Source organism: Rhineura floridana, chromosome 8, assembly GCF_030035675.1.
Source record: "Rhineura floridana isolate rRhiFlo1 chromosome 8, rRhiFlo1.hap2, whole genome shotgun sequence".
Lineage (NCBI taxonomy): Eukaryota > Metazoa > Chordata > Lepidosauria > Squamata > Rhineuridae > Rhineura > Rhineura floridana.
In genome coordinates, this window is record NC_084487.1 from 109,968,580 (window position 1) to 109,994,510 (window position 25,931).

Genomic DNA, 25,931 nt, shown 5'->3' on the forward strand with positions numbered 1-25,931 from the left:
TAGACACATTGGTGACAGAGGGGCAGACTGCTGATTTTGGGCTAACAAGGGTGTAGAACCTGTGTCCCTCCAGATGTTGTTGGACTACAACTCCCATCATCCCCAATCATTGGCTATGTGGCTGGGATTGATGGGAGTTTGGAATACAAGAGCATCTGGAGGGGCACGGGTTCCCCACTCTTGGGCTAAACTAAATAGATATGGAAAATATTTAAATTGTGTTCTTTACACTGCTACAAGTGACTGGAGAGAGATCAGATAACCTCTAACTAGAAACACATAGGTAACACTTCCTGTTTATAAAGTAGAATAAGCACCGACTGGCAACATTTTATTCTCATTAGACACATGAAGTGGGTGTGCTTCGTGCATCTGTCCAAAATAACTTATGCTAAAATATATAATTTTGTCAATGCCACAGCACATTATGCCTTCCTGCTGCTACAGACAAATAAAGCTACTCTTCTAAGAGAGAAAGAAATAAGGATTGAGTTGGTATTTATATTGAAAAAATAATATTCTGTGAAATTGTCTGATAATTTCTTTTTTTCTGCCCATTCCAACTATTGGAGAATTCCATGCCCCCTGGCCTATATTTGTTAGAATGGCTTAACCTCTCTACTCATATAGTATTGCAGAGTAGCGAAATTTAATACTGATATTATTAATTATTATTATGATTCTTGTGGTTTTATTGTATTTATTGATGAAATTGTACGTCGCCTAGAATGGCCGTTGATTCGGCCAGATAGGCGACTCAGAAATAAAATTTATTATTATTATTATTAGGTATTTGAGCATCTGAGTGAACTTTGTGTGTTTGAATCTTTGCTAAAGATTATATCTTCCCTGGAATGAGTTAGACACAGACTTTAAGCTTTAAAATAAGAAATAACCACCTTATTCTGGAAGTACATACTTGATAGGAAAGAGTTCTACATCTAGCTAACTAGCTAAGTTGGGGATGCAAACACTAAGCCTAATGTTTGCCCTCGTGCTTGGAGGAGAGGGAGAGACAAAGAGAAGATGTCTGCTCTCCCTCTCAAGAGAAAGAAGAAAAAGGGACTTCCGGGAAGGGTGACTTCGCTTGTGCCTGCTTTTGGGACGGGCTCCCGCCTCAAAAGAAGCTTATTCAGATATAAATCAGTCAGAACATTTTTTTTTTTTTTGACTGATGAAATTTCTCCCGGGCAGGGAGAAACGTAGAGATCAACCTCAAAAGCCTGTTTTTGTTGGGAGGACTGGATTTCATTAATTTATGAGATAAGGTCCAGCCAACAATGCCGGACGGACTTCCGAACAAGCTCTATCTGTATAAGCGATACGTTTATCTTTTCTTTAAAGAGAGAACGGACTAACAGGCAAGCACCCTTCTTTCTATTATTTTTTTTACTTGGTTTAAATTGTTGCAGCAAAAGGAGATTTGTCAGATTGATCGGCTTTGGACAACTTCTGGGTGAGCTATAACTCTTCTCTGTTATTCACGAAATTAACAGCTTATCTCTGTTTCTGTCGCAAAAAGCTGTCCTGGAAGTGCATTCTAAAGATAATAAACAGAAGAGGGATTTCTATTCCTGATTTCTATTCCGAGGAATATTATATTGTCTGGGACTATTCTCTTTTTGGTCTATTTTATTTTGACGAATCTGCTTCTTCACGACGCCACTAACTGTTTTGATGCTGGGAACTAAATTTGTTTTGCATTCTTGAACATAGAGAGATAAGGCAGGTTGCTCTGTTTATACTGTGATGTCATCAAGCCTGGAATATTAACCCAATTGTTGCTGAAATAAGAAGTGGTTCTTCTTTATTTTTGTTTTGCTTTGTTTTCGTGGTTTTAAAAATGGAAATCAAGAAAGTGGCTGAGAATCTGGAAGTAACTATGTTTCAGAAAATAATGGATGAGATTGAGATAACGAAACAAACCCTGCGACAGGGTAGTAAGGAGCTGAAAATTGAACTGAGCAAAATGACGCAGGAGCTTAAAGAAATAGGGGATCCTGTGAGAGAGGAGAATGAGATCAGAGATGAGAAAAGAAAAAATAAAGGGAAGATACAAGCCCTGGAGATTGGAACAAATGTGGAATTGGAAAAAGATCTGGAGTTTATGGATTTTAGAAATAAAATCTACTGTTTGGAATTTAACGTTATCTTTGAAGAAATTAATGAAGATATTAGAGATAAAGTTATCAATGGCTTGGATAATCTTCTGGACTGGAATGATGTGATGGAGCTTGATATAGAGAAAATCTATGGAATTAACTGCAGCCATGTGACAATGGAAAAACTCTTAAGAGATGAGCCAGTGCATTTTGTAAAAAAGAAGAACACAGATATGACTTTACAACAGTATTTCAGCAACTTATTCAGAATGGATGGCAAGAAAATATTTGGGATAGAGGAAATTCCCATCAGACTCTTATTATATGACTATGGCTACAACAGCAAGATTATTATGGAATACTGATAATGGAAGATTGGACACTGAAATTACTGGACTTAACAGGACTATTGAAGATGGAAGATGGAACTAATAGGGATAATGGAATAATGGCTATTGAAATTATTGGACCTAACAGATTCTGATGAGATGGATTAATCGAAATGTTTATTTGGACTATGGTTATGACAATAAGATTATTATAATTATTAACGAGATGGATTAATTGACATGTTTATTTGGAGAAAAATTGATAGATATATTTCTTAAAGAATTGAAACCTCTCTTTGACTTTTTGTGGAAAGAATAAAGTAATGTTTATGAGATTTGATGATTAATTAAGATAACTACTGGAGGAAAGTGATTTTATAATATGATTTAAGAGACAGGATTGTTATATATTGTAGACCTATAACTGATTTGATATGTGACAAATGGGAAGTCAACATTTTATTTTTTTTTGTTTAATCATTTTTGTTTTGTTTTGTTTTTTGTCTTTGAATGTTTTATGATTTTGTTTCTATGTTTTATGAAAATTTGAATAAAAATTATTGTAAAAAAAAAAAAAGAGAAAGAAGAAAAAGGAAGGAGACCGGAAGATGTGGTCAACATCCTAAGCATATCAGTTTAGCAGGAAGGGAGAGTAAGCAGGAGATCAAAGGATAGGTATTAGCCTAGCAATCAGGAGGTCTCCTCTCTATCTACCCTTTTAACCCCATGCAGCCTCAACCCATGAGTTTGAGTTGAACCACATATTCCAACATATAGAAGGTAGGAAATTTTGAGCACAACTGTGGATCCAAACCACTCTTTTAATATTGTTGAAGGAACCAATGGGCTTGTCCTGTGTTCCTTCCAGTCCTCCTCTCTTAGTCCATTGTTTCCATTACCTACCTGTGTGAAAAAACAGATGTTCACTTCTCAGAAGAGACTTTTGTGATACATTTTCTGAGAATTTGGTTTTTTGCTGTTACCCAGACTGTTGGAGAATTCCACCTCCATGCACAAGAGAATATTTGGCAAAGTTTTCCACCCTCCAAAAAACAATTAGCTGTCTACAAATAGTGTGGAGAACCTTGACAGATTTTTTGCTGTCAGCTCTGAAAGAAATCTCAAAGAAGGTGAGGAGCGTATGCTTGACCCACAACAAATGAGGCTCGAGGGGGGGACAGCAGAAGGGGGGAGAGGGGAAGAGGGAGCATTCAAAGAGAAGTATTTAACAGGGGGTAGGCACAAGGAGGAGAGCCAGTGTGGCATAGTGGTTAGAGTGTTGGACTATGACCTGGGAGACCAGGGTTCGAATCCTCACATAGCCATGAAGCTCACTGGGTGACCTTGGGCCAGTCACTGCCTCTCAGCCTTAGAGGAAGGCAATGGTAAACCACCTCTGAATACTGCTTACCATGAAAACCCTATTCATAGGGTCACCATAAGTTGGGACTGACTCGAAGGCAGGGCATTTTCAGGCACAAGGAGAGCAGCTCCAAGAAAGCAGGCTACAGGAGAGAGTGTGTTTATGAATAAAGAAACCTCAGTAAGGAGGAGAAAGAGCAAGGCTGCAGTGGGGTGCTTAATTAAGCCAACATAGAAGGAGATGAGAAAACAGAGCATGAAAGGATGGGTTTCTGGAGTGAGAGAGCAAAACATGCAAGGAAAAGTCAAGGAAGTTAATCAGTTAAAAACAAATGTGGGGGGGGGGACTAAAAAGAAAGCACACAAAGAGAGCCTTAACAAACTATTGTGTGAAAAATAGAAGGGAAACTAAATCCGTTTTTTATTTGCCTATTATACAGCTTAAAAACCTGTAGTAAAGCAAGAACTCACACACAGAATGTATGCATCTTTGGGCATGGGAGCTACTTTTCCATCACTATAAGAGGAGGGAAAACAATAAAAGGAGAATTAGAGACTTCCGATGAAAACAAATGAAGATCCTGAAATGACAGCAATGACTTTCAAGGGTGATAGCATAACCTTATGATTATACATGTACCAACATTGCAATGTGAGATTCCCCATCACTATTTAGGGCTTTCTCAAAAAGTGGGATGGCAAGATTTTGCCATAGTAATTAATTATGGAGATCTGCATATGTGTGTGGAGGGAGGGTGGCAGAGGAAGAAGAAATAATATTCAAGAAGTTCAGTCATGAAAGTTCCATCCATGCAAAATGAGAGTATATAGACCTTTAACCTATCTGCAAAAGGTAGAAAAATTAGAATAGTTTTTAAATGTTTCCAAAAATCTTTCTGTAGTATTAAACTATAATCATTTATCCACTGAAGCAGGGGTTCCCAAACTGTAGTCCTCAAACCACCAGTGGTCCACGAGCTTCATTCAGATGGTCTGCGGTGTGTCTGTAAAAATACAGTTAAAAATCATTTAGCATCTAGCACAATGCCTTATAATTGCTTTAACAGGCAAGAAAATCTTTAAATGGTTCACCAAGACCCTCAGCAATTTTCAAGTGGATCATAGGAAAACAAGTTTGGGAACCACTACAGTGAAGGATATAATCCTATGCACACTTCTGTAGGAGGACCTACTTCTCAGTAAAAGTGCTGAAGTGGACTGCCAAGCTTTTTCACTAACAGTTTTGAATTTTACTATATTTTGTCAAAATGTAGTGTGTTTGAAGACATTAATTACATTACACCAAACAATGCCCTCAGCAAACTTTATAGTTCTTCTTTAGTTATTAAAATCAAGTAGTGTTCTCACAGCTGTATCGCATGTGTAATTTTTCTTCTACACAGGTACTAGAAAATCTGTGTGCTGAACATATATGCTGTCATGTGAAAAGTGCACAACTGCTTTTTTTTTTTTTGCCATGATTGCATGTGTTTGGAACCACTATGCATTGAAAGCAGGGTTAATTCAGGATTTCTGTTTCCAGGCATTTTTTAAGCAGAGACATTTTTTTTTCTTGCAGACAGTACACACAGGGGTAGCACCAAAGGGGCGGTGCAAGCGCCTCCCCAAACAAGGAGCTCATCCTTCCACCTAGTATATTTTGCCCACCTAGAAATATATTTTACCCTTCTGTGCCCCCCCCATTTTTTTTCTGGTGCCACGACTGAGTACACATTATATTCTACAGCCTTATGTCTATACTTGTGCTGATGTTTGGTTATAGTAAACTGGCAAAAATAATCTGCAGGCTCTTAATTTTCTCTTATCACTGTTTTGTGAGAAACAGGTAATGTAGTGACCCTATAGGCCAGTTAAAACTTTACCATGTGCTGGATTTTGCACAAATTGAGGGACAGTGTGGTGCAGAATTTGGAAGCCAATTAATCTAATGTAGAAAGATTTGCCCTTTTTATATTATATTGGGTAGTTTGGGTTTTTTTAAAACTGCTGTTTTTAAATAAAGATGCTGTTGTCCACAGGACATGTAGCCCAGTCCTATGCATGTTTATTCAAAAAAAGAAGCCAGTGTGACTTGCTCACAAGTAAATGTACACAGGAGTATAGCCTAAGGCTCAATTACCTTTATGTGTATTGGGACTATAATTTATAACTTCCCATGAATCAACATACAGTATTTATTAATTTTTAAAAACATTTATATCCCATCTTACCTTGAAAGTTTAACTCTAAGGAAGTTACAGTTTAAAAACAATACTCTGTTGCCAGGTGTAAAGTACAAGTTCTGCATGACTACAGATTTAGTTTCTTCTTCACTTGAAAGAATTTGTTACCTCAGTCTATCCTGAAAAGTAAGGGTGGGATTCACAACGCTTTAATATCAAATGCAGATTACTATAAAATAAGATAAAATAAAAACACACTCCAATTAAAACCAGGCTATCTACAAGAAAGATTTATTTATTATCAATATACAGATCTGGTGACATCCCATGGATAGCCTCTCATCTACATAATAAATGGGGAAACACTGGGTAGTGTCTTCATAACATCAGTAAATGACAACCATAGATGACCTGTAGCAGGGTTGGGGCAATCTGTAAATGCAAAAAAATAAAACCAGCACATCTATTCTGGGGCATCAAACCCCTGGACTAGTTTTCTTTTTTCTTTCTTTCTTTTATTTTATTACGGTCATAGACCCGAACAAGACATGAAAATACAAATCCTTGATAGATATACAAGAACAACATTTATACAGGAATATACTTTTTATAAAAACAATTTTCATGAATAATTTTTAAAAATGACAATATAAATGTAAGATAAAGCACAGTTTTGATGTTAAGGACATTTGATCAATATTAGAGCTGTTTTTTCCGTAAGGCTTGGGCAATATAAAGAAATTTAGCAACTAACTTAGTAATATTTTTGTTTTTATCTGACAGAAGAAACCGTACTACCCCTTCTGGGGAACTTCCCTGATGCCTTGAAATAAGCGGCAAGATGAATTTAGTTCTAGGTTCATTATATAGCTCACATTGTAGAAGAACATGATATAAAGATTCAGGGGAATTTGAATTACAGACACAGTAACAATGTTCTATAGGGATTCCTAGGTATCGGCCTGTTAAATAAGCAGAGGGTAAGCAATTAAACCTCGCACGAGAAAACAAAAATCTATAATGGGGAAATGTTAGTTCTGTTAAATATGACAGTTGAGATGAAGAACAAAAACTCAGCCCAAAATGTAATGGGGAGCAGGATGTAGTTGCCTTAGAATATAAATACTGATAATCAAGATCCCTTATTCTCTGGCTGATGATATAATTGGCCTTTTCAGAGTCCCAGGATGATAAGAGTTCTGTGGACAGGCCTAAACATTTTAGCTTATTATTATAGATTTTGATCCACGAGCTTGTAAAAGGGTCTCTCCATATTAAGTGGAGGTACCCTAAAGAAGAACCGGAATAAGCTGCCTTGATCCAGAATCTAAAGGCATGTAGCCAGGCCGTGTGTTCTATCGAGTTTATTCCAGCCTCGAGTCTAAGACCAGCTGGGGAAACACAGTTTGGCATACCGAAAATGGCCCGTAAAAAGCTCGAAAGAACCCTTTCTACTTTTTTATTGAATTCTGTAACCCAAATTGGTACTCCATAGAGAAGATGTGAAAGTATTTTAATTTTAAAGATTTTCATGGCAGCAGCGATGTAACAGCCTCCTTTAGTATAATAAAATCTAATAGAAGCTCTGGAGACGTTTTGTGCTGATTGAATTACAGTCTGTATGTGAAGGGACCATGAAAGTGAGGAACAGAATAAAATACCTAGGTATTTAATTTTTTTTACTTGCTCAGAAGTTTTATCTTTTACTTTCCAATGGTGTGTCAGTTTTCTTTTGGAGAAAACCATTATTTTAGACTTTTGGAAATTAATAGCAAGAATTTTTTTTTCACAATAGCACATAAAGGCCCTAAGAAGGCGTTTAAGGCCAATCTCCGAAAAAGACATCAGAACCGTGTCATCAGCATATAATAAAAGGGGACAATTTAATCCTGCTAATTTTGGGGAATGAAAATTTTCATTGCAGCAAATTGTGCTTAAATCATTTAAAAAAAGATTAAATAAGGAGGGGGCCAAAACACAACCTTGCCGCACTCCTACTTGTGCTGGTATAGGTCCGGTCAATTCACCGTTTATCCCATATCTCACCCTCAGAGAAGTACTATGGTATAACTGGCTGATTAGAAATAAAAGATGCTTATCTATAGAGGTTGCATTTAGTTTGGCCCATAGAAGATTCCTTGGGACTGAATCGAATGCAGTCTTGAGGTCCATAAAAGCGACAAAAAGTCCCCTATTTTTGTTGCTCATATATTTTTCTGCCAGGAATGGTAATATTAAACAGTGATCAATAGTGGATCTATTTGGTCGAAAACCTGCTTGCTCGGGACCCAGAATATTTTTTTTCTTCTATCCAGGATTGTAGTTTGACATTTAAGAAAGATGCATATACTTTGCCCACTACAGATAGAAGACTGATGGGCCTATAGTTTACAGGATCATCCTTATCACCTTTTTTAAATAAGGGAATGATGACCGCTTCAAGCCAGGATGAGGGTATCTTCCCAGTCAAATTTATCTGGGTAAAAAGGGATGAGAGCAGTGGAGCCCACCATTGGATGTTAGTTTTGAGCATTTCTGGTAAGACTGTATCTATTCCAGGGGCCTTTCCGCTTTTTAGATTTTTAATTAGACATATTACTTCATCTTGGGCAACCGGCGACCAATCAGGACAAGAATCTAAGCTGACCTGAGGCGATAATCCAAGGACTAGTTTTACCATGAAGCAATATGAGGTTGGGAGTACCATTTTTATGCCTCTAACTTCATCCCTGTGCTTCATTTAAAAAGTAGCTCCTACATAGATCATGCCTCTGCATGCTTCGTTTCAGGTAAAAAATGTCTAAAACTAGTGCCGTTGGACACACAGAGGGTGAGTGGGAGGGAATGCAATGTAGCATCAATGGAAAACCTTGCTGAGTTTGTGGCACTAATTTAAGGGAGGAGTAAGACTACAGTATTTGGATTAGATGAGGAATGTTTGTGAAGTGAAAGGCAAACTCATTTTAAATGTCTATAGAGCTATATTTGGTAAAACTGTACCATCTTCTCTTGACTGGTTCTGCAAAATCCTGCAGCGCTTGCCTCTGTCACTCCTCCCTTTAGAACATAAGAACATAAGAAGAGCCTGCTGGATCAGGCCAGTGGCCCATCTAGTCCAGCATCCTGTTCTCACAGTGGCCAACCAGGTGCCTGGGGGAAGCCCGCAAGCAGGACCCGAGTGCAAGAACACTCTCGAGACAAACCTTACAAATGCTTGGAGTGTGGAAAGAGTTTCAGTGAGAGTAGCAACCTTGCCTCGCATCACAGAACTCACACAGGAGACAAACCTTACAAATGCCTGGAGTGTGGAAAGAGCTTTGGTGAGAGTAGCAGCCTTAATTCGCATCACAAAACTCACACAGGAGACAAACCTTACAAATGCCTGGAGTGTGGAAAGAGCTTCAGTGAGAGTAGCAACCTTGCCTCGCATCACAGAACTCACACAGGAGACAAACCTTACAAATGCCTGGAGTGTGGAAAGAGCTTCATAAGAACATAAGAGAGCCTGCTGGATCAGGCCAGTGGCCCATCTAGTCCAGCATCCTGTTCTCACAGTGGCCAACCTCTCCCCCTATCCAAACCTATACTGGGAACGCCTCATTGCAACGGGCCTGTTTTTTGGCTTATGTTCCGTGTCAAGTGCCTTGATGGTAATATACAGCTGAAGTAATACTATTACTACTACTAATAACAACCACCATTGCCTTTTGTTGTCACTTCCATTCTCAGAAAAATGTCCCAGTGGGGAACATTCCGAAGCCGAAGTGTCTCTAAATCAAGGGAACTGTAATCTCCCTGCGGTAAAAGCCTTAATTCTCCTGAAGCTGTGGTATTTTGAAACGAGGGACATGTCTGCCTGACTGTCAGCCTCCTCTCTTCTGAGGGGGCTTTTTTCTGTACGCATCTATCTCCGTGCTCCAACAAGCAGTGATTTGCAATGTGGAATGACGCTGCCTGAAGAAAACTTTCCTCCTCCCTCCGGGCTAGAAACCCTCCAACATCTTGCGCGCTGTTTTAACAGGTGTCTCCTCGCTTTCCCGCCAGCTAGAAGGCAAGAAATATCAGTCTTTCTATATATGTTATGTTAGCGCGAGTATGTATATTAATTCTAGGGACAGACGCGGAGGCAAACGAAGGAGCCGCGTCCGTTCGTCCCTGAGTGACCCCCCTCCGTATTTCAAGTAACAAATTATTTGCTCCGAGTCCGCCTGTCATTATCTTTGTTTCCAAGCAAAGCCACGAGCCACCTGTGGTGGGGGATTCTAGCGGCGCTCTCTCGCGTTTCTTCTTACCTGGCCGGCTGGTGGCGGTGCATGCCACAGCGCAAGCCTGGTTCCCTCTCCTCCTCTCCCCTCACTTTCTATTCGAATCCCCCCTCACACCGCGGTCCTTTTTCCTTCACGACTTAAGGGAAGCGAACGTTTAAGGGCACGGCTTCGCATCTCCCCAGCGCGCCTGCGCGCCCGGAGCCGGGGAGCCCGATCTGATAGGGAGCAAGGGCTGACACTACCCCCGTATGGGCGGTGGAACGTCCCGAGGATGACGTGCGGCGTTCTCGAATTCCGTGTCTCGCTCGCTGGCTCCTCGCTCGTTGGTGCCGAAGGAAACGGGAAAAGCAGCAAGAAGGCAAGAGGAGCGGCGGCGGCGGCGGCGAGAAGGGGAGCGGCAAGAAGAAGACGACGACGACGGAGGAGGAGAGGAAGAAGAAGAGCAGGAGGAGGAGGAGCGGCGGCGCCATGGCGGCCCTGGAGCGGCCCGTGCCCAGTCCCGAGGCGTTCCTGGGCCAGCCCTGGGCCGCCTGGGTCCGGGAGGCCGCCCTTCCGCACACGCATTGCGCCGCCCCCTCGCACAGTAAGGGCACCCGCCAGACACAAGGACCGGCCACGGGGGACGCGGCTTCCCTCTCCCTAAACACGCACATGCGATGCAGCCGAATGGGGGGTGGATGGGAATGAGCGAGCGAGGCGGCTTGCATGCCCTGCTGCTTCTCTCTCCACCTCCCTGCCCCCCCCATTGCATTGGGGTTTGCTTCCTCCCCCGCCATCCAGTTGCATGGAGACCCACCCACCTTCCTCCATGTGTGCGGGTTGCACGGTGTCCGGCTGCTGCTGCTGCTGCTGCTGCTTGCAACAGTTCTGGACACCTCCGCCTGCGCGAGGGGAGAGAAAGGCTGACTGTCAGGGGGAGGGGCAGGTGGATGCCGTTGTATTTGGGGTTGGTTTGTGTGTGTGTGGGAGGGGAGATGATGTTTCATAAATGGGACTAGGATGCTGTTGCAAGAGGGTTGGGTTTGGAGTGGGGAGGCCTGAAGGATGCTGCTGTCTGGGGATGCTTTTGCCTGACAGATGCAGCGATTGTTGCATTTTATTTTGGCTGCTGCTGGCTAACAGAACACTTTTTAACTCTTTAATGCTCTCAGCAGTATAGCTGCCACACACATGCAGGTATGTACACACACACACAGAGGGTACCTTGGTCTCTGTTCTGACTTTTGCTTCTCTTCTGCAGGTGTAGAGCTAGAAGAGACTGGAAAAGAGGGTGGAAAAAGCAGGGAGGTGATGAGGCTTAATAAAGAAGGTAAGGGGCAGGGGGCTGACAACATGGTCTTGAGCACATAGCTTGCTGCCCTTTGTGCTTCTGGTGATAAAGCTTGTTTTTGGCAAACATGGTTGGAGCTTAACAGCCATGTGGATTGTTGTGTTGGGTATAACTACCAATAAGGCTCATTGGGCCTGTGTGTTGAGGTAGTTCCATGTAGGAATGTACTTGCAAAGTTTTCTAAGTAATCTTAAATGAAAAAACCCTATGCCTATCAAAAATACACTTTTTGTTTATAAGCCTGAGCCTTTTGCTATCCTGTTATTAATTTCATACAATGCTTTGTTTAAAACATGCAAGTAAGTGTACACATCTGTCCACCTGCTTCCAGGTTAGTGAACTTTTTTTTTACTTAGTCTGTAGCTGAAAACGCAGGAATTGAATCAATAATCACAGTTTTCTTTTAGTCTTTGCTGAAAACAGATCTGTCATAACAACCAGATAATGTCTCAAACTGTATTTTTTTAGCTTTAGTTTTAATAGTGATAAAGGTGTTGTTGCATGGAGGTGCAGTGTGTAGTGAGTAATAATGAGTTAGGTCCCGTGTAATGTTTCAAAATAAACGAGAATCTTGAACATTTATCTAGAAGCATATATAAATTGTAATAAAAGAATTATTAGTATGGCACCAGGTTTGTGAATGTGTGTGCAGCTTACAAGTGACTGGTGTTGGCAAACAAGGCTATACTTTTGATAGAAGAAGGAACTTATGATTGCAGGCGGTTAATATTGACAGATTTGTTTTGTAAATGTGATTTGTAGACTATCAGCAAGCATTTGTCAGATATTATGTACATTGAAGAAGCTGTGTGGGTTTAAGATGGCACGAGGAAGTGTTTGACATACTCTTAGTACTACTGAGACCATGAGTGTGTGTGTTGTAGAAAAATACCATATTATTGAAACTTGACAGCACAAACTAGTTGCTTGATTCTGTTATATGTGCTCAGCTAATGTGCTGAGGCCATAGTTCATCAAGGTCAGGCATGTAGATTCCAGGATCGTTGTGTGTGTGTGTGGGGGGGGATGGTGCTTTCTGTTATGCTGGTGCAGGTGCCCAATCCAAGTGCAAGCGCTGAAGCAGGACCACTTAGGGGTTTCCCCATTGCTACTCTGCTGAGCTGTACAAAGGTTATTTCATGGTAGTGGACAAGAGGATAAGGTGAAAGCTCTTAAAATGGCACTTGTCAGCACAATCCTAAGTATATTTACTGAAAAGTAAGGCTGCAAACCTAACCATGTCTACTCAGCAGTAAATTCAAGTGAATTAAGTGAGGCTTACTCCCAGATAAATGGGAGTTAGCATTGCCGCCTTAGTTTGAGGCTTATTTCATAAGTGTACACTCCATGTGCCATTTATTTCCCCTGAAACCAGGAACAGTGATGTAACTCTGTGACACCCTTTTGTGGTGATAAGAGGCTTTAAAAACTAATGGGATGGAATGGGGCATTGCTATTCCACTATTGGATTAGGATGCAGAAGTAGTTATATCGAAAGAAAAATTGGACTCTTAGAGAAGATACAGCAGCTTCTAGTAAATCTTAATATCAGTCTAGGACCAATATTACTACTTATTTTTAGTATCACAAGTATATAATTGGGGGAGGATTTTTATAACATAATATTGCTATTGCCTGGATATATCAGCAATTCAAATTAAAAAAAGGAAAAATAGCCCCCAAATGACTTATATCAGACAGTTAACTGAAAATGAACTATAATATAAATATTGTAAACTGAAAATGTTCTCCAAGTTAGAAATAGTGCTGAATGTGCCTCCTTGTTTAAATCCCCACTTATTTTAACTGAACCTATTTCTAAGAAAGAGTGTGCAGTGCTGTAGTCTTGAACTGCTTGATAATACTCAACATTATGATTAATCTAAGATTTTGATAACTGAGGGTTAAGAAAGTAGAGGGGCATTCTAAGAATTTACTGGATTAATGTATTCTGGATTAATACAACCTGGTCCAAATTGTCAAGATTTTGCAGCAATTTCAGCTCCTGTATGACATGGAGAGCTCTTAAATCTTTAAGAATAGTTGTTCTTTACATTAGTTGTAGATTTGACCCAAGATGTTTTAATTCCCATAGAGTTTCTTGGTATAATCCTAGTGATCTGAAAGGTATGCCCCAGGGACATTATTTGACATTGCAAAAGCTCTTGAATCATGTTCTGTAGTAATGGCACCTCTAAAAATATTACTGCTTCTGCAGTTACCTGCCCCTCCATTTTTAAAAAAAATATTTTTATTAAATTTTCCACAAAGGACAACATGTAGCAGTTTGTATTAACCTGTACATACTTTTCTCAGGTAAACAACTGAACATAAAATACAAATTTATGCAGTGTGGTTCTTTGAAAATGTGAAGTTCTCATATAGATTCATTGGAGAACATTATTCATATTGTGGGCATCTTGCTGACATCAACGTTTTTCTCATAATGCATGTACATAACCTCTTCATGTAGTCCCTTGCGTACATGGAGGACGAATGGTCCTTTCTTTCTTGTTAACAAAATTGATGAAAGGAGACCATATTTCTCAAACTTGTCATTTTGTGTTAGACCACAAGCCACCCTTCTGTACTGAGTCAAGTGTTCTGATAAGGTGATCCCCTCTTTCTAACCAGCCCGAATGTGAGGGACCCGTAAAATCCCTCCAATGTCTTGCTATTTCCATGTGGGCTGCAGTAGACAGTAAAGCAATCAGCTCCCTGTGGTTTACCTTAGGATTCAAATCGCTTCCCAGTGATATCAGTGCCAAAGACGGGTCTTTAACCACATTCTGAAGCATCATTTGGGATACTTCAGTGAATACACGTGTCCAAAATTTGGACACCACCCCACAATTCCACCATAAATGCATTAATGTTCCTTGTTCACTGCAACCCCTCTAATATAATGGTGACACTTGACCTGTAATGCAAGAGAGTCTAACTGGGATCCAATGCCATATTAATAAAGTTTTGATTACTGCCTCTTGTATACGAGCAGATTTAGTTTTTAAGGGGGGAGATGACTACAGTTTATTCCATTTAGTTTCTTCTATTCGGATGTTTTAAGTCATCTTCCCAAGTCTGATGGAAAGTATCAGTGTTTCCCATTTTATCATCAACTAGTATCTTGTCTGTTAGGGAGGTGGAAACTTTCTGCTTTTAAAGGTCGGTATAATTATTAAATTTCAGTTATAATATTATGATGTAAACATGTGCAATGTTTACTTTTAGCTTAATACATTAGGAACCCCCAGTTTGGAGGCCTTAACAGGAATGCTTTCCTTCCTCCACAATATAATCTGCTATAAATTGTAGTCTGTTTTCAGTGTTTGTGACCGATTGTAGCTTTCTAAAAAAGTTATTTGTTTAAATGTTGATAGCTGTTGGTTAGTACTCTGAAGAGTTTAGCCAAGAAATGTGTGAAAAGTTGTGTGGGAATGCAAAGAACTTGCAGGATGGGAAGGAGCCACAGTGACAGAACTTTGTCAATCTTACCCATTTATTCTGTGTGAGATAGCAGCATAATTACATGCTTTCTAATACCGCTTGTGTATCAGCTGTTGATGCATCCCATTGTAAGCATTTACCTGCTAATGTAACGTGTCTGGGGATTGAGATGTTGAATGGCATGTACTAAGGTACAGTTATTGAAATGAGCATTGGCTGTTCTTGTTTGGTTGGAGAAGAACCTTGATTAATAATCTGTTTGAGTGAGGCTTTCAAATTGAGAACCATTGTTTACACTGTCAACTTCTATCATTACAGCACTGGTCTCTCTCTGCATCACAATGGTAGCAGAAGACTGTCTAGACGCAGCTAGAAGCGCTTCCAGCGTGGGAGGGCAACTTTGCTTGGCTGTCTTGCAGCTTATCTAGCAGCTCACCATAACGTCAGTTTCTGGGGTCAGGTCCCAAGATCCCAGAATAGCAGTAAATGCTGCCCTTTTGGCATCTTGGTCTAATAACAATATTTAGCAATTATAAAGTGCTTTTAGAGCACTTCACATCCCCTCTCAGTGATCTGTAAAATAGGATGTTGTTATGGATATCCCTGTATGGGAAGTAGTAGGATGCTGAGAAATGTTAGTCTGATCTGAATCAGGAAATTACTGGTTTATGTACTTAGACTGCATTCTGATGCACATTTATTTGAACACTGTGGGATTTACTTCTAAGTAAACATGCACAGAATTATGTTGTTAGCTATTTTTCATAGTGTGGTAACACAAACCCATTTTGAAAATGCAGAGGGTCTTTCCTAGTCCCTTCTGCTCAGGAGCAACTGGAGTGGTGGCATAGTGCCATGCTGCTGCCATCCTCCCATGAGTGGCATCTCTGCTGCTTAGCAGGGCAGGGCAGATGGCAATGAGGCTGGGACTGTGTGGGCATGCCAGTGGAACCAATCCAGCACTTGCGCCAGTGTACCAGCACATCCTTGACTTTGCTGCAAACCTATTCTGCTCCCATCCTGTTTAGTGGTGGTGACGCTGCTGTTGAGAGGGTGGTGGCCCTGCCCTGCCTGCTCTTGCTTCTGCTTGTATGCTGCTGATAATCACACACCTGAAGGGAGAGTGCCTGTCAGTCTTGGGGTTCAAAGTTCTGACTTGCCCCACGTGGCATAGCTTTCAGTATAGTCTAGGGACCAAACATAGACTGGTTTTCACGGACTTCAATAAAATAGGGATATAGTAAAGAGCTGCTCTGATTTGAATCATACACCATAAGGGTATATACTGTTTAAAATAACAGTACTTTTAAAACAGTTTTTTTTTGTGTTCAGAGTAATATCTTGACTTCAGATTTTTTTTGAGCAGACTGTATGCTTAAATATATTATAGCAGAATTATTATTATTATTTAGTTGCTTTTTTCAGGAAGGTGAACCCAAAGCAATTTACAAAAACAAACATTAAAAACAAGCATAAAAACAAAAGTAAAACAACCTATAATGCACTAATAGTATACATAAAAGAAAGGATACAGTTCTGTCTCACCCCACTAAAAGATAAGCAGAAAATTTGAGTTCCAAAGGCCTGGGGAATAAGGATGTTTTTGCTTGATACAGAATGTTGAAGTGTATTGTAATACTTTAAATATTAAACTCCCCCACCCTTCACATTAGAGAATCCAGAGCCGGTTTCTTGCTTGGTAGTAAGATATAGGGGACACAGAGCTCATTCAGAGAACATTGGTGTGCTTATGTCCCATTGATATCAATGGAACCTGTGTACAGAAATTACTTGTTTCAGTGCAATTCAAAGTGCAGCAAATTGCATTTTCAATGCAATTTGAAGTTGCCGATGCAGTCTCTTTGAACCACATAGTGATTGAAAAACAGTATGCACAGTATCTGAGTTAGCTTAGTGTAAGCAGTACCATGGTGGAGGAGCTATGTCTTGTGGAAGACTGCCGTAACTATTTCATTCAAAAGCAACTTCCTATTTCTTGCACATCTGCTCCTGGGAAGGAACCACTATGGTCTTCTGTAAGTACCACCTCTGATGCTACAGTACTCATACTAGTATATCACCTGCACAAGGAGTTACTTCCAAATGGTTACAGTGCACAAAATATTGATACTTAGCATTAATATAGCACTTTCAAATGTTCAAAATGCTAGGAAAAGCCTAATATTAGGAAGAGTTTTAGCTTAGTAGACCACATGCCTTGCATTTATATGGTCCCCGGTTTAATCCCTGGCATCTCCAAGTAGAGCTGGGAGAGATCCTGTCTTACATTCCGGAGTGCTGCTGCCAGTCAATGGCCGGGTTCACATGTAACATCAAGCCCAAACTATGGCTAAGCATAACCATGTGAACTGTGGTTACTCACACTAAAAATGGAGCAGCTTTGCCCCTCCCCAGTTGTCCTGCTGCTATGCACAGAGCTAAGCCATGGCTTGTCTTAGCATTACATGTGAACTGGGTCAGTGTAGACAATACTGTCCAAGGTGGAGCAATGGTTTGACTGTGTATGAGGCAGCTTCCTATGTTCTTCTAGTAATTTTTACAACATTATCTTAAGTCTCTTCAAGATGAGCTGTTCACTGAACGTTTCATACTGATTTATTTCCATAAAGTTTGCAGGGAGGTTAGATGATGATGATAACTAGATGATGTGTCAAGCAGGTGTTATCCTACACTTTCCAATGCATTTTCCCATCATGTTTCATGCCACAAAAAGTCCAATTGGGGGGAGGGGTTGTGTGCAAGAGAACTAAATCAACTTTAACAGCATAATCTGATTTTTCCCAGATGTGACTGAATCCCAACTTAAAATGGTGACAGTCTGGAAATGCCCTTAGTAATCATTACAATCCCTGTGAGATAGGTCAGTATCATTCCCATATTGTAGATGCTGACACTGAGGCTGAAAGCTATGACTTGCCTGGGGTTACCTTCATGAGGGGTGTTTGCTGTCCAGTCTGTTAGCCATTATGCTGCACTACAGCCTGTGTGAATTAACTCTTATATTGTGCTGTTTTGCAGCAATAGTTTTGTTAAGTGTTGGATGCCACAGAGTTGGATGCCATAGTTAGAGCAAATCCAGTGGAGGCATCCAGAGCACTGTCTGTCCCATCTGTACTGGATCAGTTTTGATTATTACAGCCTGGGGATGTAGACAAGGTGCTTGAAGAAGTGCGGCTGCCCCCTGCCCCCTTGACCCATGCCCATCTTGGCTTCTTAGAGGTTGACTGGGTGAGTCCAGGGAATGATTAATGCTGAAGATACCACCTGCCTTGAAGGAGGCGGTGGTATGTCCCCTCCTTAAGAAGATCTCCCTGGACCCAGAAATGTTAAACAACTATTGCCTTGTGGAAAACATCCCCTTTTTGGGCAAGGTACTTGAGAAGGCAGTGGCAGTTCAGCTTCGAGCATGGTTGGAGAAAACGGATTACTTGGATCCGTTCCAGTCTGGCTTCAGGCCTGGTAATGGCATTGAAACTGCCTTGGTCACCCTGGTTGATGACATCTGTTGGGAGAGAGATAGAGGGAGGGTGACTGCACGTTCTCCTTGATCTTTCAACAGCTTTTGTTGCTATTGACCATGGTATCCTTTTGGAGCGTCTCAGAAAGGTAGGGGTTGGGGACACTGTGTTTCAGTAGTTATGCTCATACCTCCAGGGCCACTTCCAAAAAGTAGTTATGGGAAGCTGCTGCTCGGCACCATGGAAGCTGTCCTATGGGGTTCTGCACAGGGCTGTGGAGTCGGTACGCCAAACCTTCGACTCTGACTCCTCTGTTTTTCTACTGTCCGACTCCGACTCAGACTCCACCCAAAATTGCTTCCAACTCCACAGTCCTGGAAAGGGCTGTAAATGTCTTTTTAAATTGGAAGCTCTCATAGGAGCATTTTTATCGCTGCCTGAATATGTGCTGATCTTGGCATCGCAGCATTTGTCTTTATCTGGGTCCTGTGTCATACACTGACACACAAAATGTTTTCCATCTTGAGTTATGGTGAAATGCTCAACTACAGCTGACTTCATGGGAAGCTTCTTTGACATTTTGAATTTATATTTGAAAAAATTTGTCAATCAAAATTTATTTTGAAGTCGGAGTTGGTACATTTCTACCTACTCTGACTCCACCCAAAATTGCTTCCGACTCCACAGCCCTGGTTCTGCAGGATTCCATCTTTCCCCCCGTGTTATTTAACATCTATATGAAGCTGCTGGGATCAGTTAACAGGAGATTTGGAGTGAGGTCTCATCAGTATGCAGATGACACCCAACTATATCACTCTGCTCCATCTGAAAGGCGGTGCTTAGAGGTAGCGATGGGATGGATGTGGGCCAATACATTTTCCAGAGTTCTCATGTCCTGGAGGTGGAGAGACGGCCTGTTCTAGATGGGTTGCACTTCCCTGGAAGGAGCAGGTCTGCAGCTTGGGAGTACTTCTGGATTCAACATTGTCAGTGGCTAGGAGTGCCTTTTTCCAGCTCTGCTGGTTTACCAGCTTCAGCTCCTTTTGTACAGAGATGGGGCTGCCCTTGAAGACAACTCAGAAACTTCAACTGGTCCAACATGTAGCAGCCAGATTACTGGTTGGGGTTCCCTTTAGATCTCATATAACCCCTGTTTTAAAACAGCTGAATTGGTTGCCAATTTGTTTTTGCCTCAGTTGAAGGTCCTCAAGCTATTGTTTAAAGACCTAAACAACTTAGATCCCAGATAAGACCGTCTTCTTCCTTGGGTGTTGAGATGAGCAGAGGAGGCCCTTTTGGTAGTTCTGCAACCCTCAAGAAGCATTGGTGGAGTGGCTTGGGAGAGGGCATTCTCTGTGGCAGCCTCTAAGTTGTGAAACTCCTTCCCCACCAAGGTGCATCTGGCAACCTCACTGTACAACTTTAGGAGAATGCGGAAGATGCACCTCTTCACCCTGGCGTTTGACGCCTGAGGTATATATTTTTAGGACCCACCCTATTTTTTGATTCTGAGTGTTTTTAATTGTTTTAACACTGTATTTTAAGGTTGTTGTAACCTGCCCTGGGACCTCTGGGTGGAGGGTGGGCAATAAATGCTAATGTGAATAGTATGATGTAACTGCATCTGTGTATGTGCATATGCCTGTTTTAACTGTCAAGGGATTTGATCATGAACAGAAACCTTTCTCACCTATGTGATTCTTTGTAGTGAAGTTTACTTAGCATGGGAAAACTTTGCATTCTTGTATGCTTCATAGTGTAGAGGATAGTCATGGTGGCATGACTTAATATTAACGTTAGGGTTAGCTGTACATTTTCTGAAGAATTTCACTTGAGAAATTCTTTTGACTCAGCATTGATTTTGTTACTGGAGAGGCAGAAAGTAGCTTCTTGGCTTTGATGCTGTGAGTGGGGGAGCGAAATAGGCATCCCCTGCTGGGTTCTTCAAGGCTGAAAAGATTTGATTGATCTTTATAAAATGTATTGTAAAAGAAGAAAGTGGCTCAGACCTGTGTTAGAAGAAAACTTCGAATATATTTTTCTAGTATGTTGCATGTGATTTATTGCGAGACCTAGATCTCCCAAGATCTAGCTGGCCCTTATTACATGCAAGTACACCGTGTGAATAAATTCTCATGACTTGAAGTTAGAGAGACTCTACCTACTTCCCCTAATAGTCTTGAGAATAATAATTGCTCTTTATATTTCCCTTTTTCTTGAACAATCCCCTCATCTGCTGCCCTAAGAAAATACAGATTTTCCCTGTTCCGGTCTGTGCCCCAGTCTGCACGTAAGACAAACCATGGCTAAGTGTGAATGCATGAGATTATTATGAATATGTAAAAGCAAGATTTTTATAACATCACATTAATGACTAGAACACTGATCTCCAGTGCGACAAATGCAAACTTTAGATTACTCTGTTGTGACTCATTAAAATTTGGCATGTAAAAACGGGGGCTTGCCTACTACTAATTGTGTTGAATATGCATCCAGTGGGATAGATGTTGCATAGTTGGCCATTGGGTAAGATGAGGGAAGACGGAACATAGGCAGTATTTCCTAGGGCTGTGGTTGAAATTTCCATTCAGCAATGGAGAATGTGGGGGAGAGGATGGATGAATCCTAGTCTTGCAAGAAAAAAATCTTGTATTTCAAATAACCCTGCAAATTCCCAAAGAACAAAGAAAGGACGTGTTGAGCCTTATAGGCACTTCTGTCTTGCATTGTTAACTTTGAGCAAAACAAATTGAAAATGAAAGTCGATGTCGACTTATGGCAACCCTATGAATAGGGTGTTAGTGGTAAGTGGTATTCAGAGGGGGATTACCATTGCCTTCCTCTGAGGCTAGTCCTCCCCAGCTGGCTGTGGCCTGCTCAGCTTGCCACAGCTGCACAAGCCAGCCCCTTCCTTGTCCACAACTGTCAGCTGGAGGGCAACTGGGCTCCTTGGGACTATGCATCTTGCCCACAGATGGCAGGGCACATAACCCTTGAGCCACTCACTGTGGGGTGATCTTTAGCTGGCCCTTGACACCCAGGAAACACAAGCGGGAATTTGAGCTCACAGACTCTGGACTCCCAGCTAGGCTCTCCTCCCCACTGTGCTATACCAGCTGTAAAACAAATTAGACTCTCACATAAACAGCTAATGTATCCCAACTCTTCTATGGCAATTTCTGCTGGATAATCCATGGTTTTTTCCTGAACTGAAGAATGTGCAGCTTGTTTGGCAGGCTTGAAATGTGTGCTTGAAAAGGAGAAATTATCATATAAAGCAGGGATAGGGATCTTGTGACCCTCCAGATGTTGTTGGATCCCCAACTCTCATCAGCCCCAGCCAACATGGCCAATGGATTGGGATGATGGGAGTTGTAGTCTGGCAACATCTGGGAATCCAATGGTTGGAAAAGGCTTTGGTATCTTGTTCTGAGCAATATTCAGTAAACTTTTTCAGGGTTACTTCCTTTCATGAGCCGTAGAAAGAGGACGGGACCACTCTGTAGTACCATGAATGAATCAAAAAATAAATTTAGATGGTACAAGTGTTACATTAATTGACAATAAATGTTTATTGCACTTTTTACACTCAGAACAGTTTTGTTCCTTGACATGTAAACTGTTGAATGCTTAGTTTTGAAAATAATACATCAATATTTATATAGATAGATAGATATCTGGAAGATCAAAACTTATTACCTCAATTTCAGTTGGGTTTCAGGCCTGGTTTTGGCATGGAAACAGCCTGTATGATGACCTTTGTCGGGAGAGAGATGGGGGGAGTGTGACTGTTGATTCTTCTTGATCTCTTAGCGGCTTTCGATACCATTGACCATGGTATCCTTCTGGGGAGACTAGCTGAGTTGGGAGTGGGAGGGACTGCATGGCGGTGGTTCCGCTCCTGCTTGGCGGGTCGGCTCCAGAAGGTGGTGCTTGAAGAACATTGCTCGGCACCCTGGATTCTCCAGTATGGGGTTCCATAGGGGTCAGTTCTGTCCCCCATGCAGTTCAACATCTACATGAAACTGTTGGGTGCAGTCACCCGGAGCTTTGGAGTGCGTTGCTGTCAGTACGCTGATGACACGCAGCTCTATTTCTCCTTTTCAACTTCTTCAGGTGACGCTGTCAATGTGCTGAACCAGTGCCTGGCTGCGACAATGGACTGGATGAGGGCTAATAAGCTGAGGCTCAATCCAGACAAGACTGAGATGCTGCTAGTGGGTGTTTCTTCTGACCGGATGGTGGATGTTCAACCTGTCCTGGATGGGGTTGCACTCCCCCTGAAGGAGCAGGTTCATAGTTTGGAGGTTCTCCTAGAACTGTCACTTGAGGCTCAGGTAGTCTCAGTGGCACGGAGTGCCTTCTACCAACTTTGGTTGGTGGCACAGCTACGCCCCTATCCGGACAGGGATAACCTGGCTTCAGTTGTTCATGCTCTGGTAACCTCCAAGTTAGATTACTGCAATGCGCTCTACGTGGGGCTGCCTTTGAAGACGGTTCGGAAACTGCAGGTTGTGCAAAATGCAGCTGCCAGCTTGGTAACAGGGATCAGACGATTCGAACATATAAAACTGATTCTGGCCCGCTTGCATTGGCTGCCTGTGTATTTCTGAGCTCAATTCAAGGTTCTGGTTTTAACTTATAAAGCCTTACACAGTGTAGGACCACAATACCTGATGGAACGCCTCTCCCAACACGAACCCACCCGTACACTACGCTGAACATCCAAGGCCCTCCTCCGTGTGCCTACTCAGAGGGAAGCTGGGAGTCTGGCAACAAGGGAGAGGGCCGCCTTAGTGGTGGCCCCCAAATTATTGAATGATCTCCATGATGAGGTGTGCCTGGCACCAACCCTGTTATCTTTTCGGTGCCAGGTCAAGACTTTCCTCTTCTCCCAGGCATTTTAGCATGTGTTTTTAAATTGTTTTTTCTGTTTTAAAATTTGTATATTTGTTTTTAATGTTTTTAATTGCTGTAAACCGCCCAGAGAGCTTTGGCTATGGGGTGGTATATAAATGTAATAAATAAATAAATAAATTGTCATTTGAAAATATTTTCTTGCACTATCCAAAGGTCATATTTTGTGGTGTAAGGAAGAATGTCTACTTTATCCCAGATTTGTCACCCTAAATTACAGAATGTTTGGGTCATCTATTGCCTTTGTATCATCCAAAATAAACCAGGGATTTTATCAATTCACAATTTTATTAATTCACATACCTTTGAATTAAGAGCAAGAGTCTTTGGGTGGAGTCTTTCATGGATAGTCTTTTGCTGCTCTTGCACTTCTAGGAAGTACTGTGGTGGCAGACAATGTAGTAGTAGGTAATTGATTCTCTGTGTTACAATGTTTGTGGAAATAAAATTAATTTTTTTTTAACAAAAACCGTATTAGGGTGGAGAAACTGAGCAACTATTTGTATACTTATTTATTTATATTTCTGAGCAGCACTGTTTGTGAGTTTTTTGTTAGGTTCTTTAGTTCCCAGCTCAGTTAAACATGTCTGAGTTTTAAAAGAGAACCTCTCTAATGTATGTGTGGAAGAAGCAGCCCAAGAACTTGAATGGTGGTTCCAGTGTGTAAGCTGGAGAAGTCTCAGGGTGCCTGGATATATTTCTGTTGCTCACAGTGGTGGAGAGGTAGGACTATTCTGTAAATAGCAAGAAAGAGCAGAACGTGAATGAAAGGACAGCAAAGGCAGAGGATGTTGGTAAAATGCTTCTGCCCTCTTCTTCAGAAATCACTTAACGACACTGTAAGATTTGCCAGTCATTGAATAGTGTTTTCCCTCTTGCTTCCAGTTAGAGAAAGTGAAAAGAGTAAAGCATTGGGGGTAAGCTGCAGAAATGTCTGGAATCCAATAGGATCTTGGGCAAAACCAGCCTTCCTGTGTAGTAGCACTAGATTGACAGATGATCTGCTGCTGATACTAAATTCAAGATAACTGTTGATTGTCGTGATGCTGAATCTTGCAGAAAAATTCAATACGATTACAGATGTTACTAATGCTTTGAAGGCTGAGGGATTACACTGACTAATCAATCCATGGTTTAAGTCAAGTTGTCAGTCTTGATACTCCTGGAATGCATACAGTGCAACAGCTATGTCAGGTGTGGCTTTCCAGATGTTGATGAACTACAACTCCCATCAGGCCATGCTGGTTGAAGCTAACATGAGTTGTTCAGCAACATGTGGAGGTGCAAAGGTTTCCCATCTGTTCCTTGCAGTCTTCCTTGCCAGGTGTGTGTTGAAACCTCTGGTTTTACAGACCTAGCTTCATCCCTGAGATACTTAATAACCTGTGTGAGATACCACACAGTTACTCTTGGCTTGTGTTTTTCAGACTTTTATGATGGGTGATGTCATGGCTAAATATGCTGCTGATATACAACTGTGTATCTCTGACATAATGATGTCCCTACATGGATACATTTATTTTCCTTGTACAAATTCAACATGTTGAAGATAGAGGTAGTATTTCTTGGGTGGGTATATACTATATGAGTGTATACTTATACACTTTTGTTATCTGTGGTGAGAGGCTCCAAGCAGAGATAGAGGAAGGATAACAGATTTGACCATGACTTTTATACAGAAACTTGGATATCGGCATGACATGAACTTTTTCTTCAGTTTATACAGTTTGCATAAGTTTCACCCATATTTTTATCAGACTTTTGCACAGATCACTATGGAGCCTTGTTTTTTAATTCTACTTCCAGTAGCACTTAATTATCACTTGCAGCTTGTTCTGGCACCATCAGCATAGCTGCTTTTACCAGTCTAGGCAACTAGATGTGGTAATTGTTGTTATATCTGGAAGCTGCAGCTGGTGCAGAATGCAGTGGCTAAACTGCTGATGGGGGCTGATGGCTGCCCATATGGTACAGGACCAGGTTCAAAGTTCTTGTGTTGATATACAAAGCCCTAAACAACGTGGGTTCAGGATACCTTATTGGCTGCCTGAGCCCGTACAGCCCACCTTGATCACTGAGATCATCTGGAGGAGTGCTGTTAGTTGTCTCCCATATTACAGAGGCCTGACTGTTTTCAACTAGAAGTCAGGCAAAATGTCACCAGCCCTGTGCTGTAGAACACTCTTCCAGCAGAGAGTCAGCCGGTATCCTTGCTTTTGACTTACAGACATCTCTTGGAAATCTTTTTATGCCGACAGGTCTTTGCAGTTTTTAAAATTCTTTTTGTTAGCCAGTCACTTTAATAATTATTTGTATTGTTTTTAATGGTGTTTTATGTTTTGTCATTGTTTACAGCCCTGATATTTTATGATACGGTAGTAGAAATACTATTATAAATTAATAAATGTATATGGCACTTTACCAATAGCAAGTTGACAGGTCCCTACCCCAGGGGGTTTGCAGTCTGATACAAGGGGAACAAAGACAGAGGTCAATGGAAAAAGAATAGAAGAT

General features: G+C 41.3%; 1 protein-coding gene and 1 long non-coding RNA gene across 9 annotated transcripts in view; one reads left to right on the plus strand and one right to left on the minus strand.

The window, feature by feature from the left end:
• Nucleotides 1–4,214: 4,214 nt before the first annotated feature.
• LOC133390907 (uncharacterized) lies at nucleotides 4,215–10,967 on the minus strand. Its single transcript, XR_009764487.1, has 3 exons — nucleotides 10,269–10,967; nucleotides 6,025–6,155; nucleotides 4,215–4,797 (listed from the first exon to the last, which is right to left on the minus strand). It is a non-coding gene; the product is annotated as an uncharacterized LOC133390907 (long non-coding RNA).
• ATXN7L1 (ataxin 7 like 1) overlaps nucleotides 10,481–25,931 on the plus strand; it is a 112,596-nt gene continuing 97,145 nt past the window's right edge. For 3 of the 8 annotated variants that reach the window (XM_061640397.1, XM_061640406.1, XM_061640398.1), the window contains exons 1-2: nucleotides 10,631–10,827; nucleotides 11,485–11,553. In XM_061640397.1, coding sequence (XP_061496381.1) covers nucleotides 10,713–10,827; nucleotides 11,485–11,553 — 184 coding nt within the window. In that variant the 5' untranslated portion in view covers nucleotides 10,631–10,712. Of the gene's footprint in view, nucleotides 10,828–10,903; nucleotides 11,421–11,484; nucleotides 11,554–25,931 lie in introns of those variants that run through there. The other 5 variants (XM_061640402.1, XM_061640403.1, XM_061640399.1 and 2 more) reach the window with 3 other exon arrangements.